General features: G+C 35.5%; 1 protein-coding gene across 11 annotated transcripts in view; it reads right to left on the reverse strand.

Annotated features, from left to right (window-relative positions):
* Nucleotides 1-19239, reverse strand: part of MYO9A (myosin IXA) — a 268245-nt gene that overhangs the window by 113258 nt on the left and 135748 nt on the right. For all 11 annotated transcript variants that reach the window (XM_027123508.1, XM_027123501.1, XM_027123505.1 and 8 more), the window contains one exon: nucleotides 9828-9903. In XM_027123508.1, the coding sequence (XP_026979309.1) occupies nucleotides 9828-9903 (76 nt within the window). The remainder of the gene's footprint in view (nucleotides 1-9827; nucleotides 9904-19239) is intronic.

A 19239-nucleotide genomic window follows, 5' to 3' on the forward strand; every position in this document is an offset into this window, starting at 1 on the left:
CCCAACCAAATCATAGGGAAAGGTGCTTTGTTTAACTTTATATCCCCACAGTGTCTAACATAGTGTTACCCACACATAGTAGGTGCTGAAGAAATGTTGGTTTTTTAAATTGACCCCACCTGTTTTGAGCAAGGTCTTCATATTACCCATCCCAGTGCTTCATACAAATGCTGCCCCTCTTGTCTCATTTATCCCCTTACTTTGACCTCCCTATGATTTCCATAATCTCTCCTTCATTCTTTTCTTTAATCTCTCTCTGCCACCCCTCTGCCCTGCTCCTTCCAGCCCTAAGTGGGACATGAGGCCTTATGCAGCATCCTCATCTCAGCACGTGCTGGCCTCTGTGTTTGGTGCTGGGGGAATGAAGAAGACTAAGCCGTGGTCCCACTCACAGACTAGTAGGGGACAGAGATGAGTCTGAGATGAACAGACTAGTAGAATAGGGGACAGAGATTGTCATATATCAACAGTGACAATAAGTGTGATAAATTCTGTAATTGAGACATGTACAAAGTGATATGATAGAAAGGAAGCAACCTAAGTGTCCATCGACAGATGAATGGATAAAGAAGATGTGGCACATACATACAATGGAATATTACTCAGTCATAAAAAGAAATGAAATTGAGTTATTTGTAGTGAGGTGGATGGATCTAGAATCTGTCATACAGAGTGAAGTAAGTGAGAAAGAGAAAAATACCATATGCTAACACATATATATGAAATCTAAAAAAAAAAAATGGCTCTGAAGAACCTAGAGGCAGGACAGGAATAAAGAGGCAGATGTAGAGAATGGACTTGAGCACACGGGGAGGGGGAAGGGCAAGCTGGGACAAAGTGAGAGAGTGACATTGACTCTCTATTTTTACATTTGGTATTTTACACTACCAAATGTAAAATAGAGAGCTAGTGGGAAGCAGCCACATAGCACAGGGAGGGCAGCTCGGTGCTTTGTGACCACCTAGAAGGGTGGGATAGGGAGGGTGGGAGGGAGACACAAGAGGGAGGGGATATGGGGATATAAGTATACATATAGCTGATTCACTTTGCTATACAGCAGAAACTAACAATGTAAAGCAACTATACTCCAAAAAAGTTGTTTAAAAAAAAAAACCATGTGGGAGAACAGTATTTAATGGCATAAAGAGCTGTCTGCATATATTATCAAATCTAAATATTGTTGCATGATACAGTTTTAAGACAATTATATTTATATACATGGAAAGAATATTTACCAAAAAAAATTTTAATGGACAAAATAGACATTTATTCAAAGAAGATATATGAATCATCAAAAAACATACACAAATCACTAATAAGCACATAAAAAGATACTGAACATCATCATTTAGGGAAATACAAATCAAAACTACAATGAGATACTACTTCATTCCCTCTAAGACAGGCAATAACAAAATGACAAGAATGTGCAGAAACTGGAACCCTTACCCATTACTACTGGGAATGTAAAATGTCCGAGCCACTCTGGAAGACAGTTTGGCAAACTCTCAAAATGTTAAACAAAATAGACAGTAACCATATAACACAGCAATTTCATTCCTAGGCATGTACTCAAAAGCACTGAAAACACGTCCACACAAAAACTTGTATATGAATGTTCACAGCAGCATTATTCATAATAGCCAAAAAGTAGAACCCAAGTGTTCATTAACTGATAAATGTGTAACCAAAATATTCATAACATGAGATGTTACTCAGCCATAAAAATTAATGAAGTACTGGTACATGTTACAACGTAGATTATTGAAAACATTATGCTAAACGAAAGAAGTCTCACATAAAAGGCCACATATTGTAGATTCCATTTATATAAAATTTCCAAAAAATATATATTTTTTCCAGAATAGGCAAATCTACAGAGACAAAAAGTAGATCATGTTTACCTACAGTGAGTGACAGTACGAGAAAAGGAAACATTCTAGTAAGTAGGAAACTTCTTTTTGAACTGACTAAAATGTTCCAAATTAGATTTTGGAATAGTTGGCCAACTCTTAAATGAATTGTATACTTTAAGTGGGTGAAATTTTGTGGTATGTAAATTATATCTCAATAAAGCTATTTAAAACAAGGCCTCAGAAATCAGCAATGCTGTAACTAAAAGGAAATGTGGCGGTGTCTTCAAAATTCTGAAAAGAAGTTATTTCCAACCAAGAGTCTATACGCACTCAAATTTCCGATCAAGTGTGAGGGCAGAATAAATGCATGCTTAGTTATACAAGGAATCAAAAACATGTTCCTCCTATATATACTTTCTCATGGAGCTTCTAGAGAATATGCTCTGTAAAAGTTTACAAAGTAGATCTATAAAAGGAAATAATGGTAGAAAAAACTGTTGATACAAAACAGAAGAATAACATAAGGAATGACCAATACAAAGGTAAAGACAGCTGTGTGATAGATCTAGAGAACAAACCCCTCTGATCAAAAAAATGCCAGCAGAGATTTCTACAAGAAGATGAAATTAATTCAAGATGCATCTGTACATGATCAGAGGAAATTAAAACAATTGTCAAAAAAGCTTAGGGTTGAAATGGATATAAGCACCACCAAAGTGTAGAAGAAAATCTGGCTGAATAGGTGACTTTGGACTGAGGAAACAATTATTTAAATAAGTTATTAAAAGGACAAATAATGGAGAAAAAATTAATACATTTAACTACATTTACCATTTTAACCATTTTTTTTTTTTTTTTTTTTTTTTTTTGCGGTAAGCGGGCCTCTCACTGTTGTGGCCTCTCCCGTTGCGGAGCACAGGCTCCGGACGCACAGGCTCAGCGGCCATGGCTCACGGGCCCAGCTGCTCCGCGGCATGTGGGATCTTCCCGGACCGGGGCACGAACCCGTGTCCCCTGCATTGGCAGGCAGACTCTCAACCACTGCGCCACCAGGGAAGCCCCCATTTTAACCATTTTTAAGTGTACAATACAGTGGCACTAAGCACATTTATTGTTGTGCAACCATCACTACTATCTATCTCCAGAACTTTTAGCCAAACTGAAACTTTGTACCCATTCAACAATAACTCCCCATGCCCTCCAATACCATATAATATTATATAGCAACTAAAAAGAACAAATTACATGCCACAAGATGGATGAATCTTAGATAGATATTACTGAGGAGAAAAGTCACAGCAACCACATACTATATATTAGTATTTCTAAAACTCAAAAACTAGCTAAGCCAAATGACTCTTTGCTTAGAAAAACATATGTTTATTGTAAAACTATTTTTTAGAGCATAGTAATGGTATACATAAAATTCTGGATAGCAGTTACCTGTGGGGAGAGAGGGAGAATGATCAGAAAATATATGATAAAAAAGTGGCTGCAGCAATACTAATAATCTTCTGGTTCCGAACTTGGGTGGTATTCATTTTATTGATATGCTTCCTAATGTACATGTGTGTTTTGTATATTCTCTTGTATCAAATGCTACCTTAATGTATAAAGACTGAATCAAAGCTTCCTATTAAACATGTATACTGCACACTTCTTATGTTCCATTTCAAATCCCGTAAGTCTTACCTCTTATTCTAGTTGCTGCTATTGCAAATGGTACTGTAACTAGTCATACACACAAATTTTGTCCAGCGTCAAACAGGTGCTGCTGGCAGCACCTAGTTTCAGACTCCAGACACTTGCCTCTTGTCTGATGTAGGCTTCTGCTCTGCACTTACACAAGCAGAACTCTCTGTGGGGCTAGCAACCCCTGGAGCAATGGATTAGTCCCTCCTCTTTTCTTCCTCAAGGCAAATAGATGGTCCTGAGACACAAATCATTAAGCTTCTCAGTTGGTCCCACAGGGTTGAGCAACCAGTGGCCAACTCATTCATTGATTCTTGTATGGATTCTCCATCTTTCCCTTTTTTATTCCCATATCCCCCCTCCTGCTCCCTAGGATAACATTCTTAAATAAGCTACATTTATAAATAAACTATTTGGTGTTTGCAAAAGGGAAACCCATAATAAGCTGCCATAGCATACTCCATAGCAATTGTTTATGTCAGCCTCCAGCTGAAATACCACGAATTTGACAAAGTCATAAATTCACAAGGACAAAGAGTGAGAAGGAAGACTATGCAAGGGACAAGGAAGAGTAAAAGTTTAAAGTTGACAGACATGTAATAAGAGATGTAGTAGACTAGAAAAAATTAAAACCTAAGTATATGTGTACGTCAGAATCATAGAAAAGGGGAGTCTATAGGGGTAGGCATAATTGAGAATACACATATGCTCGTGTGTGTGTGTGTGTGTGTGTGTGTGTGTGTGTGTGTGTGTGTGTGTGTGTAGAGGCTGGGGTTTGGAGTGGGAGAGAGGCTAAAACAACAAAATGTAAGTTGTTCTCATTCAGAACTCTGGAAAGGGTCAGATATTAGAGATAACTGGTACCACTGCAAGGGTGATGCTGAATGGGGCTAAAAATAGGAAGTTAGTTTGAAAGTCTTTAAAAATGACCTAGATCCTTACTCTTACCCTATATAGTGAAGTAACATTCCCTTCCTCAAACCGTTCAAAGATTTTACTTTATAGAAAAGTTGGAAACACAGAATCTCAGGAGAAGTCAGAGACATTAGGCATAGCTAAAGGTAGGGGTGGGTGAGGTACACTGAAAATAGGAGGAATTAAGTGGAAGTATGCGTATGGAATCATGAGAAGCCCAGCTACATAGCTAGAACATCAGTAGCCAGATTTAAAAGCTATAGGCAGGGAAAACTGACTGACCCAAGAGAAACAATCTAGAGATAGCAGACATTTGGAAGTCACCAACTAAACACCGAGATCCCCGATTAATAACAAAATACATCTTCTAGCCCAAGAATCAACTGAGTGCATCTGTATATCCAATGATTTATTCTCTCTCTCTAGATGAAGATCTCTCAGGAATCTCAAAGTAACATGTGCAAGCTGAAACTATCAACCCCTCTTCAAAACTGTTGCCTCTTTTATGTTCCCTACTTAAGTACTAAGCCAGAAATCGAGAAATCATCCTTAATTACTGTCTCCTCACCCAATATATTCCACAAGTTTTATATAAGACATAGATTCCCCCCACCCTCTGTTTTCAGGAAACGAAGGCTACAAGAGCCACAATCTCAGAATACGAAGATAAACTGAGCCAAGAACAAATTTTTGGTGACTCCCAAACCCGTGCTCTTTCTCCTATGTGTTATGTAAAGGCTTAAAATACAGCAAAAAGGTTTTACTGGTATTTTACACACTGAGTAACAGGAAGAGTCCCAGCATTAGAATGGCAGGCTCAATGGTGAAGTAGAAGGTTGGAAGTGAAAGAAAGCAAAAACAGGCTGTGCCTATTTTTAAGAGATGACAATCAATGGGATGCTGGGGAGAAAGAAAAAGCTCTGTGGGTACTTAAAAATCTTTGTGCCAGTTGGTTATTTCAGTGAAATGACTTGACGTAGGTATGTGTCTCAGTTTTTCTAGGGGCTTCCCTTAGCTTAGCACATTGTTATTAAGACTGATGGCATACACAACGTCTTTGTTCTCTATATACAATGTACTCCTTATATATACATTAGATCACTGTCATATATTTGTTGCATACATACAAAAATTATTTGCACAAAGCACAGAAAATCCAACACAGACTTCTCATAAACATTGAATCCTCATAAAATCAGATGAGAGACATATAGATTTTCAATTTTCCTCCTTAATACAGGTTCACATCAATGTGTACCCATGACCACCTACTGCAAGCCATCATCTCTTGCCAGAACTGCTATCCAATCCAGGGCCTCTCCAAATCATTCTCCATAAAGCAACCATAGAGATTCTTCTGAAATATCAGTCAGTCCCCTGCTTAAAAGCAGTAAATAAATTCTCATTACCCTTAAGATGAAGTACAGCCTCTCCAATACGGCTAACAAAGCCCCACATGAACTAGCCTATGTCTATTTGTCTTTCTAGAGTCGACTCTCATCATTTCTCTCTTCTTACTCACATTCTTTTCATTCTTTATTTGTGCCATGTTCTCTAGAGAGAGCTCTCTTTTTGCTCCTGGACCATCATACAGGTTGCTCCTCTGCCTATAAAACATCACCCTCCTCTTCAAAGGGCTCACCCTTACTCTTCACTCAGATAACAGTTTAAAAGATTCTTTTTCTGAAAAACATTTCTGAGGCATCTGGCCCCATATCCAATTCTTTAAATATAGTACTGGCATACAAAATTTAAAAGTCCTCCTCTATGTTTCCATGGTATCTTATATTTCTCCAATCATATCACTTATCACATCTATCTCACAAAATATTGAATCTCCAGTTTCTGCCACACGACCTGGCACGAAGTACTTGTTAAATAAACAAATGATCTGGCAGAACGAGAAGTTGTCTCTGTCTTAATTTATTGCTTTATTTTTCTCTCAAGAACGATCTGACCTTCAGGAATGGAGTTACATGCAAATAATGCTCCAGTAAAAAAGCCACTAATTTTTAAAACAAAGGACAAACAAAACTATGTAAAAACACACAAATATCATTTAGGATAACCAACATACTATATATTAAAGTGAAAAAATTTGGAAAAGACTTTTGAAACAACTATAGAATACTTTTTTTTTTTGCGGTACGGGGGCCTCTCACTGTTGTGGCCTCTCCCGTTGCGGAGCACAGGCTCCGGACGCGCAGGCTCAGCGGCCATGGCTCACGGGCCCAGCCGCTCCGCAGCATGTGGGATCTTCCCGGACCGGGGCACGAACCCGTGTCCCCTGCATCGGCAGGCGGACTCTCAACCACTGCGCCACCAGGGAAGCCCTATAATACTTAATGTTTTAAACTTATACTAAAATATGAGTATTATTTCATACTACTAATTTGCTATTATTATATGAACTGCTAATCACATATAACTGCTTACATTAATAACCAAGTTCTGTATTTTTTCATTAGGGTAAACAAAATACACTCTAAGACATGATCAAATGCCATGAGATTTATCTGGCTGTAACATATGAGAAATTACTCCAAGCTGTTTTATGTGACATCAAGTCATATTGGTTCTAAGAGAACCTTGAAATCCATTCACCTTTATAAATCATGTTAAATATGATAATTACTTAAAAAACCCTAGTAATAAATTATTTGACTTATCCTTCAAAAAAAGTATTTATTTTTGTTCTCATTGTTGCATTTTATAATACAATGTCTCAGATGGTAAGCAGTCATTTACCCAGATCAAGAGGAAAAGTTGAATTTAAACAAAAATAACACTTTAGACAGTGAGTTTTCAGTTGCATTAAGAAGAGAAATCAGGATCCACACATGCTACATAGTCAACTCTTAGAGGATAGGTTTATCCCAGTACTCAAATATGTGGTTATCAATATAGCCAAAGTCCTAAAAAATGGTGTCATAACCCACGAGTTTTAATGAGACATTCTAGTTCCTTAATGCCCTGGTATTAGCATGATAGTACAGCAGACCCCATTTAATTATAAAACATACCATATACTTCCACAATGTGCAAATTCATTATGTCCTTGTCTACAATAAATTCTGATAATACTCTTTTTGCCCCTTAAATAACAAGTTTCCAAAGGCATATTTTCCCAATATAGGGTGGTATATTTTATTCTTCACACAATCTTCTCTACAACTATTCAGAAGAGCTTTTTCCATCTAGGAACGAATGTATCTTTGAAACCAGGGCAGTCTTTTTAGTTATTCACATTAAGTGTCACTTCAGCAGCCTCTATTTACCATCTCTGCTTCATGATATGTAATTATAGGCTCTGTACTTTTTTCAAATCATATTTTGATACAAAGACATCTGTTTCCAGTTTATATCCTCTTACCAAAAAGCAACTGCCCACTCAACATTGATGAAAGTTTTCTCTCTCACTTGAGGAATATTTGCACTGGCTAAAAATAGTTTTACATTTGCGTTTCCTTGTTTTTATACAGACTACATCAATTCTTAGTCCTAGATCACCAGCAAATTGGATGTTCCACTCTTTCATTTAAGAGTCACTTATTAGGAGTGTTCCATAGGGAAGGTCCAAAAGACTCCACTTAGTAGATACAAGCTCATGATTTCATGACTGATTTGATTTTCTGAGTATCTATTGTTCTATCCTCTCTATCTTCTCACCAATTTTCTCTAAAATATGTCTAAAATAAACTCACCAATACAACAAACACAAGCGGGGAGGCTCTCTTGTTAAGACTGCTAGCTGGCCTTTTCCTGATAACATTACTTCAATGCCACATATCTTTCTTTATCTTTCTTTATTGTACGCAAAGGAAAAGAATCAAGCTGGTGTGATCAATTTCTCTGTGAGGAAGGGTCTCAAAAATGAGCTTATACACATCTTTACAAAATCAGTTTGTCATTCCATGAGTGCCTAAAATCACCTTAACTGCTTGAGCCCAGACCAATCTTAAACCAATATATCAGACTATTCCAACTGACATATAAAAAACAGAAGCCCATATAGATCACTTCAGGCATCCAAAATTGAAAGCAGTACAAAGAAACATAACTGGGAATTCCCTAGCAGTCCAGTGGGTAGGACATGGCACTTTCAGTGCGGTGGCCCAAGTTCAATCCTTGGTCGGGGAACTAAGAGCCTGCAAGCTGCGCGAGTGGCCAAGAAAAAAACAAAAATAAAAACTAGGAATTAGGAAAGTTATAACCATTAAATTGCTTCAGGAAATGCAACAAGGCACAGTTCCTTTTTTTACCCAAATCAAGAAAATGAGTTCCTTAAGTTAGGGATCTCTAATGACCAGGGTGAGAATACTGCCAATAGATTGAAATAAAAAAGGTACACAGGTCACCAGATTAATGATCTAATTTGTTCTTAGGTAAAATCTAACATGCACATATAATGGTGATTTTCATCGTCAGCCAACTGTCACTGTTAAGAAAACAAAATGCATGCACTATTATAAAGACAGCCAGTAGTTCAATTTGCTGGCGTTAAAGATAAGTACAGTTGAGGTTGGATACTTGGGCTGTGATAGCTCTTGCAGGTTAAAATAGTGAACCTAGACTTCTTGTAATAAGCAATAAAGAGTTATAAAAAAAAGTTATGGAGCAGAGAAGTGATAATATATATTAGAAAGACATAGTAACTCAAAATGGAAAACCTGATCAATGAAATTATACTTTAATTTTAAATGACTGATCATCCTAATCTTGTATCTTACCAGAACACTAAGAAGCTCAATTCTCTTGATGTTTAAAATGTACACAGCAGACTCTAGACACTAAACAATGCTCTTTTGCTCATTTAAAGTACAATCTTTATAAAACAGTATGTGTAAAGGAAAAGGAGCTTTATTTACAAACTCAAAAAATTACTTACATTTGTTACTTTCAAATTTTACTTAAGAATTCTTCATTGAAAATGGTAAAAGGTAAGCTTTGGGTATCACACTCATTAAGAAAAGGTATCGGACAGTTTGTTGTAAATCAAACTACTCAATTATTACTTACCAATAAGATTTCTCCATGGAAAGAAGCAGAATACCCATTACTTTTGCAAAAGACATTTAAAACGCAAGAATGGTCTCAGAAATTAAAACCTATGCACTCATTTTTAATTATCCTGGGGAAACTTTTTTTACATTGTACAACCACTTTACTAGAGGCAATCTTAGACAATTTACTGTACTGTTAACTCTAACCTTTTTAACTTATTACACCATTTACAAAAGCTTTAAGAAATTAAAAGAAAAAAAGGCCCGATTTACTGCATACTTTTAAAGCCACAGAAGTATTAATAAGAATTCTAGTTATTTCTTCTTTACGTCCTTGAAAACTTAGACCAAACATACTTACTGTTGGTTTTTTTCATTTAGAGTATTCATTCCCTGAAGATCAGAAAGAGGTGTTCTGGGATTTTTCCGAGTTATACCTAGCATAGAGAAAGCAAAAACTTTCAATCAATGCTAAGATAAACTAAACATGAAATAATTTTTCTAGGAACAAATGAAATTAATATACTTCAATAGTAAATATTTGCTAAACATATCAGAAATGTCTAAATAATAATAATATGAACCAAGTCCCATGACTGTTACTTATAAATTTGACTTAGTCAACAATGAAACCAATTCGGGAATTTAATAATAAATTCTTTAATTTCTTCTCTCATTTAAATATTATCAGGAAATACAAGGGTAACTGGGCAGAATGTCTAGAAGTATACAAACTCATTTCTTATTTTAATATTCAAAAAATTCCTAATGATTCCTTTGCACCATTTTTCAGCAACAGGATATTGCTCCTATAAACTACAGATTTTAGAGATCAATTAATCTTACATATAAAGACACTAAGAATCAAAGATGACGAATTGCTTCCTCAAGAATTACCAATATTTTTTAAACAAAAAATCTAATTAAAAAATGGGCAATGAACATTTTGGTACATGACTCTTTTTGAATTATGGTTTTCTCAGGGTATATGCCCAGTAGTGGGATTGCTGGGTCATAAGGTAGTTCTATTTGTAGTTTTTCATTGCAGCTCTATTTACAATAGCCCGGAGATGGAAACAATCTAAGTGCCCATCATCGGATGAATGGATAAAGAAGATGTGGCACATATATACAATGGAATATTACTCAGTCATAAAACGAAATGAAATTGAGCTCTTTATAATGAGGTGGATAGACCTAGAGTCTGTCATACAGAGTGAAGTAGGTCAGAAAGAGAAAGACAAATACCGTATGCTAACACATATATATGGAATTTAAGAAAAAAAAAATGTCATGAAAAACCTAGGGGTAAGACAGGAATAAAGACACAGACCTACTGGAGAACAGACTTGAGGATATGGGGAGGGGGAAGGGTGAGCTGTGACAAAGCGAGAGAGAGGCATGGACATATATATATACACTACAAAACGTAAGGTAGATAGCCAGTGGGAAGCAGCCACATAGCACAGGGATATCAGCTCGGTGCTTTGTGACCACCTGGAGGGGTAGGACAGGGAGGGTGGGAGGGAGGGAGATGCAAGAGGGAAGAGATATGGGAACATATGTGTATGTATAACTGATTCACTTTGTTATAAAGCAGAAACTAACACACCATTGTAAAGCAATTATACCCCAATAAAGATGTTTAAAAAAAAAATAGGCAGAAGACTTGAATAGACATTTTTCCAAAGGAGACACCCAGGTGGCTAACAGACACATAAAAAGATGCTCAACATCGCTAATCACTGGGGAAATGCAAATCAAAACCAAAATGAGATATCACCTCACACCGGTCAGAATGGCTATCATCAAAAAACACAAATAATGAATTCTGGCGAGGATGTGGAGAAAAGGTAGTGCTCATACACTATTGGTGGGAATATAAATTGGTACAGCCACTGTGGAAAACAGTACGGAGGTTTCTCAAAAAACTAAAAATGGAACTACCATATGATCCAGCAATTCCACTCCTGGGTACACATCTGGAAAAAATGAAAACACTAATTTGAAAAGATACATGCACTCCAATGTTCATAGCAGCCCTGTTTATAATAGCTAAGACATGGAAGCAACCCACATGCCCATCAACCAACACTTGGCTTAAGAAGATGTGGTATATGTATACAATGGCATATTACTCAGACATAAAAAAAAAAAAAAAAGAAATACTGCCATTTGCAGCAATGTGGAAGGACCTAGAGAATATTATGCGTAGTGAAGTAAGTCAGACAGAGAAAGACAAATACTTTATATGACTTATATATGGAATCTAAAAAAAATACAAATGAATGTATATGCAAAACAGCAACAGACTCACAGATACAGAAAACCAACATGTGGTTACCAAAGAGGAGAGGGAAGCAGGGAAGAACAAAATAGGGGTATGGGATTAACAGACAGACACAACTATATTTAAAATAGTAAAAGTATCTTTGAGATAACAATCTTGTATGTGGAAAATCCTAAGTAATTCACACAAAAAATTAGGACTATTAAACAAGTTTAGCAAAATTACAAGATATAAGATCAATATTCAAAAATCAACTTAGCAATAAACAATTGGAAAATGAAATTAAGAAAACAATTCCATTAATAATAGCAATAAAATAATATAAAAGGAATAAATTGAACAAAAAATATAAAATATCTACTGAAAAACTACAAAGCATCGTAAAAAGCAATTAAAGAAAACCTAAATAAATGGAAAGCCATCCATGCTCATGGACTGGAAAATTTAATATTGTTAAGATGGCAGTGTTCCCCAAATTCATCTACAGATCAATGCAATCTCTATTAAAATTCCAGCTGCCTTTTTTTTTTTTTACTGAAATGAATAAGCTGATCCTAAAATTAATATGGAAATGCAAAGGACCCAGAATAGCCATGTTGAAAAGAGAGGACATGGTTGGAAGACTCATACTTCCTGAATTAAAAACTTACTACAAAGATAAAGTAACTGAGACAGTATGGCACCAGCATAAAGATAGACAAATAGGTCAATGGAAAGGAAGTGAGAGTACAGAAATACATTTATGATCAACTAAATTTTGACAAAGGTGCCAAGACAATTCAATGGGAAAAGAATAATCTCTTCAACAAAAACTGGGAAAACTATATGTCCACATGGAAAAGAATGAAGTTGGATCAAAGACCAAAATACAAATGCTAAAAGTATAAAACTCTTAAAACATAGGAGTAAATATTCCTGACATTGGATTAGGCAATGGTTACTTAGAGATGAAACCAAAAGCACAAGCAACCAGAGAGAAAGACTGAGAAACTAGACATCACCAAAATCTAATACTTTTGTGCTTCAAAGGACACTATATCAAGAAAGTGAAAAGACAACCCACAAAATGGTATCAACAGAAAATGGCCCATCAAATATCTGATAAGAAGCTTGAATCCAGAGTATAAAAAGAACTTTTGCAACTGAATAATACAAAAGATAACCCACTTTTAAAATGAACAGAGTATGAATAGATATTTTTCCAAAGACAACACACAAATAGCTAATAAGCACATAAAAAGATGCTCAACATCATTAGTCATCAGAGAAATGAAATCAAAACTATAATGAGGGCTTCCCTGGTGGCACAGTGGTTGAGAGTCCACCTGCCAATGCAGGGGATATGGGTTTGTTCCCCAGTCCGGGAAGATCCCACATGCCGCCGAGTGGCTGGGCCCGTGAGCCATGGCCGCTGAGCCTGCGCGTCCGGAGCCTGTGCTCCGCAACGGGAGAGGCCACAACAGTGAGAGGCCCGCGTACCGCAAAAAAAATAAATAAATAAAACTACAATGAGATTGCACTTCACACCCCCTAGCATGACTATAATAAAAAAAGGAAGATAGTAAGTGTTGGCAAGGACATGTAAAAATTGGAAACTTGCATACACTGCTGAATGTGAAATGATACAGTCACTTTGCGAAACAGTCTAGCAGTTCAACAAAAAATTAAACAGAGTTACCATATGACCCAGAAATTCCACTACTAAGTATATACCCAACAGAACTGAAGACATACATCTATACCCACATAAAAACTGTTACTGGAAAACATATGTCTTGGGATCAACAAATTCAGTTAGAACTTTGAACAACTTTATTTTCTTACATATTTGAATGCATTGTTTTTGTTTCATTTATTCAGTTCCTAAGTCATGGACACCAAATATCCTTATGACAAATTATCATTTTCTATTCGCCATATGAATTCTTTTCTTCTGCATATTGAAATATAATCACTTCAGGCCTTTCCTTAATATTAGTAATGCAATTTTCAGATATGTTTCCTCTATTGAGATCACATAGGTGTTGATTTACGCCTCTACTTGATTTAGTAGTTCAAAATCTATTTCAACATCATTCTGATATTTCATAGTCTTAGATTTGTGCTACTGCTTTATTGGATTCATGTTCTTAAATTCTTCTTAAACTGTAAAGTGCTCACCGGGAATTTTCGTCTCGTTTTTGGTGTTGCCAAGACAATAGGGTGTTTCTTTTATGCATGTTATTTCCCTTTGTGTAATGATTTTTTAAACATTAATTATTAAATACTTTAAAGGAATAATATACTGATCACTTGCAACTGACCACTGAGATTAGAAAATGAAGTCCTGTGCACCTTTCTTCTTGATCCCATTTCAACAGCATCAGATCCCAACATTGCCCACTTGTTGGAATTAGCATAAAAGGACTTTAATATTGCTATCATAATGTTCAATGACTTAAAGTATAAGACAGTCTTATGACCTAACAAAAAATTCTCAGGAGAGAAATGGAAACTGTAAAAAGAATCCAAATGGATATTCTGGAACTGAAAACTGAAATTTTCTGAAATGAAAATTTCATTCTATGGTTTTACAAGGAGACTTGAAACAGCATAATGAACTTGATATCAGATAAATAGAAATTTTCTGAAATGAAAAATTCATTCTATGGTTTTACAAGGCAACTTGAAACAGCATAATGAACTTGATATCGGATAAATAAAAATTATCCAACATGAAGAACAGGAAGAGCAAAGATAGAAGAAAAATCCACAGAATATGAGGAATCTGAGACAATATCAAATATTCTAAGAGCATGTAATTGGGGTCTCAGAAGAAAAAGAGAAATTGCAGCAGAAAAAGATTTCTGAAAAAATACTGACCAAAAACTTCCTAAATTTGATGAAAAATAATGAAGCACAGGTCCAAAAGGTATAGCTAATACCAAACAGCATAAATATAAATATAAATGATATCTAGGGACATCACAGTCAAACTGCTGAAAATGAAAAAATAAAGAGAAAATCTTGAAGCAGCCAGATGAAAAAAGGTATATTAGATATGAAAGAATGACAACAGAATGACATCTGAGTTTAACATCACAAATAATGTAGGACAAAAGAAAATGGAACATCTTTAAAGTGCCAAAAGTTTGATAGTTCCTAATGATGTTAAACATATGTCTACTTTATGACACAGTAAACTCCATCATAACTTTTACCCAAGGAATGAAAATTTATATACACAAAATGAATTGAACAAGAATGTTTATAGCAGGGTTCCTCACAATAGCTCAAGAGAGTACAAACCTTATATCCATCAAGAAATAAATGATAAACACAAAGTTGTATACACAATTGTATATACATATACAATGGAATACAACTCAGCAACAAATTACTGATATAGGGAACAAGATAAATGAACACATATATAATTATGTTACATAACAGAATCAGAACACAAAAGAATACTGTATGATTCCATTTCTGTTTTAGAAAAGGCAAAATTAATTTATAGTAACAGACATCTTAAGAGGAGTTGTCTAAAGGGGGTGCGAAAATGTACAAGAGAGTAAGAATAAACTTTCTGATACAACTTTATTCGAATATTTTATATTTTTGTGGTCATATCTTTTTATGTTCATATGCTTTAGGTTTGTCTCTTATAAACATCTTACAGCTGAATTTTATTTTAATTGCATAATCTTTTTTTAAACTGTTTAGCTGGGTTTATTTTATTCGTATTACTGATATATCTGGAATGTTTTCTGCCTTATTTTATGTTTTGTATCTACCCTAATTATTGTATGCTTTTACCCAGACTTCTACTGAACTATTTTCTTTATATTCTGATTTCTTTGTTTTGTTTTGGAAGTTATATACACTCTCCTCTTTGATTATTCTTGAATTTTTTACATATTCATGAATTCTAAACTAAATTAATTCTCTATTCTCTTTTTCTAAAGAGTACGAAACCTTTAAATCTCTGATACAAGTCATCCCCTTCCTATCACAGCTATTGTTACCCAGTATTTATTTTCACCTTATTTTCTTCCCATTAATCAAGCAAATTAGGCATTAAGTTTTATAAAACTTGTATTTTACAAGTTTCTCAAAACTTCCTAGTGAGTTCAGCTTCTGTCTTTCTCAACTAAATCTTTTTATAAATTCTACTGATGAAGATCTGCTCAAATTACTATCTAGTTTTATTTACTGCTATTGTTCACCTGTGCCTGACATAGCTTTCTCCATCCTTTTATTTTTATCATTTTAAGAATCTAGATATCATTTAATTAAACTTTTTGAAAAATTCATTTTGAGATTTTAATTGGTGATATTAATCTATTTTTATTAATTTAAATCATAGTACTTGTTTCTTGTATTTTGTTTCACTTTTATTTCACTCTTCAAATCCATATTCCCCCTTGTTAGTTTTCATTTGATAGATAAAGGTTTCTCGTGCTACTTTAGAAGACAGAGATTCAGAGAATTCCCTGGAAGACAGAGATTCAGGGAATTCCCTGGTGATCTAGTGGTTAGGACTCTGTGCTTTTGCTGCCGAACGCATGGGTTCAATCCCTGGTTGGGGGACTAAAGTCTCACAAGCCACTTGCAGCTGACAACAACAACAAAAAAAAAGAATCAATTTTTGTTATTGTCTGTAAGGCAGACATTCATGTTTGTTTATCCACATTGATATCCTAAATTTGATAAGTAGCCTTATTCTATCAACTCAATAGAAATAGCTCCCTGACTTTCCTGCAGGCTTCCCCAAAATACATATTGGCATATCCTGTATTTGTTTCCATCTACCATTTTCAAACAAGAATTCTGATCACGTAACATTTTTTTTTAGAATATTTTAAATTATTTTAATGCAAATCTCTGCAGTGGATAGCAGACAAGGGCTTTAGCATTCATTATCACATTTGAGCCTCGCGTTGCCCCTGTGCAGTGGGGACTACCTTTCAGAGAAGGAAATTGAGGCTCTGAGAAACAACATCTTCCACACACAGGAATACAGGGGCTAAGTGGCAGAACCAAAATTTGTACCTGGCACTGCCTGACTCCAAATGCCAGGCTGTTTCTCCTCTCTCTTTTGAGAGTAACGTGGAGGTCCCCACGTCAGAATCTTTGTGCCCTGCCACAGCCCTGGCAAAAAGCAAAAGATGGTCAGGTCTTCCCGGCACTGAAGGCTTCCCCAAGATCAGTCAAGCTGGCTAGTTCCCACTCTGGTCCTGATGAGGCCCTGATGAGTAAGGTGTGGACACTTCCTGGGGTTCCCATAACATATTTTAATTTTTGGTATGCTTAATTCCATGAAAAATAGTCTCTTCTAGATATCTATCTAAGACTTATGTCAGGCTTCATGATATGCAATTAATTTTTAAAATTGTGGTAAAATTTACATATTGTAGAACATACTCATTATAAGCATACAGTTAGTTAAGTTTAGACAAAACTGCCACCAAAAGAAGATATAGAATATTTCCGGGGACTTCCCTGGCGGTCCAGTGGTTAAGACTCTGCACTTCCACTGCAGAGGGCATGGGTTCGATCCCTGGTGGGGGAACTAAGATCCGGCATGCCATGTGGCACGGCCAAAAAAAGAAAAGAAAAATTTCCATCATCTCCCAAAGTTCCCTCAAGCCCTTTCTTCGACAATCCCCCACACACCCTCCTGGACCAAGGCAACCACTAACCTGCTGTCCATATCAACTGGTTTGCATTTTCTGGAATTTGATATTAGTGGAATAAAACAGTATGCTCTCTTTTGTGTAAGGTTTCACTCAACATTACATTTTAGAGTTTGATCTACAAAAAGTCTTCATGTGAACATATGTGTTCATTTCTTACGTGGAGAGAACATATGGAAAGCATATGCTTACCTTTATAAAAAACTGACACTGTTTTCCAAAATAACTGTACTATATTTTACATTGTCAGCAGAGTGGATAAGCATTCCAGCTGCTCCACACACTCACCATCAGTACTGTCAACTTCTTAAACTTTAGCCATGACACAGGGTGTTAATGTGACTTCACTGTGATTATAATTTGCATTCCCTAATGACTTATAAAGCTGGTAATCTTTAATGCGCCTATAGATGATTCATATATCTTCTTTTCTAAGTGTACGCTTAAACCTCTTGATCATTTTTTTTTTTTTAACCAGAAAGTAACATTTTTTTTTTGGCTGCACCGCGTGGCATGTGGGGTCTTCCCCAAACAGGGATCAAACCTGCGCCCCCTGCAGTGGAAGCACAGTCTTAACCACTGGACTGCCAGGGAAGTCCCCTCTTGACCATTTTTAACTGAACTGTTTCTCTTATTATTGCAGGAGGTTTTTAAAAAATATTTTGAAGTCCATTATCGGTTATGTATTATAAATTATTATGAATATTGTTTCCCAGGCTGTGATATGCTTTATGTTTTTTTTACAATATCTTTTTTTAAAGTAGAAGTTTTCAATTTTGGTGAACTCTAATTTCTCAATTTTTTCCTTTTATACTTCATGCTCTTATGTCCCATCTAATAAATTTTGTCCCAAGACTGCAAAGATTTTCTCTCAGGTTTTCTTCTATCAATTTGATAGTTTCGTTCTTTGCAAAGAGCTGTATGACCCATTTCAAGTTAATTTTTATGTATAATATAAGGTAAGGGTCAAAGTTCTCTTGAACATATGGATATCCAGGTTGTTCCAGTGCTGTTTATTTTTTTAAAGACTATATATACCCCCACTGAATTATCTGAGGGCCTTTGGGGAAAATCAATGGACAATATATGTATAGATCTTTTCCTGGACTCTGTTTTTTATTTTTTTTCTGCAGAAAAGGATTTTATTCAATTTTTCTAAATTACTAAAATTTTTTTATTGGAGTATAGTAGCTTTACAATGTTGTGTTAGCTTCTTCTGTACAGCAAAGTGAATCAGCTATACATATACATACTTCCCCTCTTTTTTGGATTTCCTTCCCATTTAGGTCACCAAAGAGCATTGAGTACAGTTCCCTGTGCTATACAGTAGGTTTCTATTGCTCTCTTGCTTACACTAAGAGAACAATGTCATGATTATTTTAATCTTAAAATCATATAGTGTAAGACCTCCAGCATCATTATTCTTCTTCACAATTGTTTTGGTCATTCTAGATATTCTACATTTCTATAAAAATCTTAGTTATCAGCATATGAATTGCTACCCCAAAATCTGCTTTGATATTCACTGGGACTTCATTCAATCCACAGATCCAACTGGGGGAGAACTGACATCTCAGAAATACAAAAATATGTATCTCTCTTCATTTATTTAGGCATTTTTCAATTTCTCTCAGTTATATACTCTAACAGTATTTGGTAAATTTATCCCTAAATATTTCATGTTTTGGTATGCTATATTATAATCCATTGCATATCAAATCACTCCAAAGCCTAGCACTTTAAAATAACACGTAATATCACAGACTTTGTAGAGGAACAGGTTTCAAGAGCTGCTTAGCTGGGTG

The sequence above is a fragment of the Aethalodelphis obliquidens genome, unplaced genomic scaffold, assembly GCF_003676395.1.
Source record: "Aethalodelphis obliquidens isolate GAN/ISIS:26980383/991018 unplaced genomic scaffold, ASM367639v1 scaffold26, whole genome shotgun sequence".
Taxonomy (NCBI): Eukaryota; Metazoa; Chordata; class Mammalia; order Artiodactyla; family Delphinidae; genus Aethalodelphis; species Aethalodelphis obliquidens.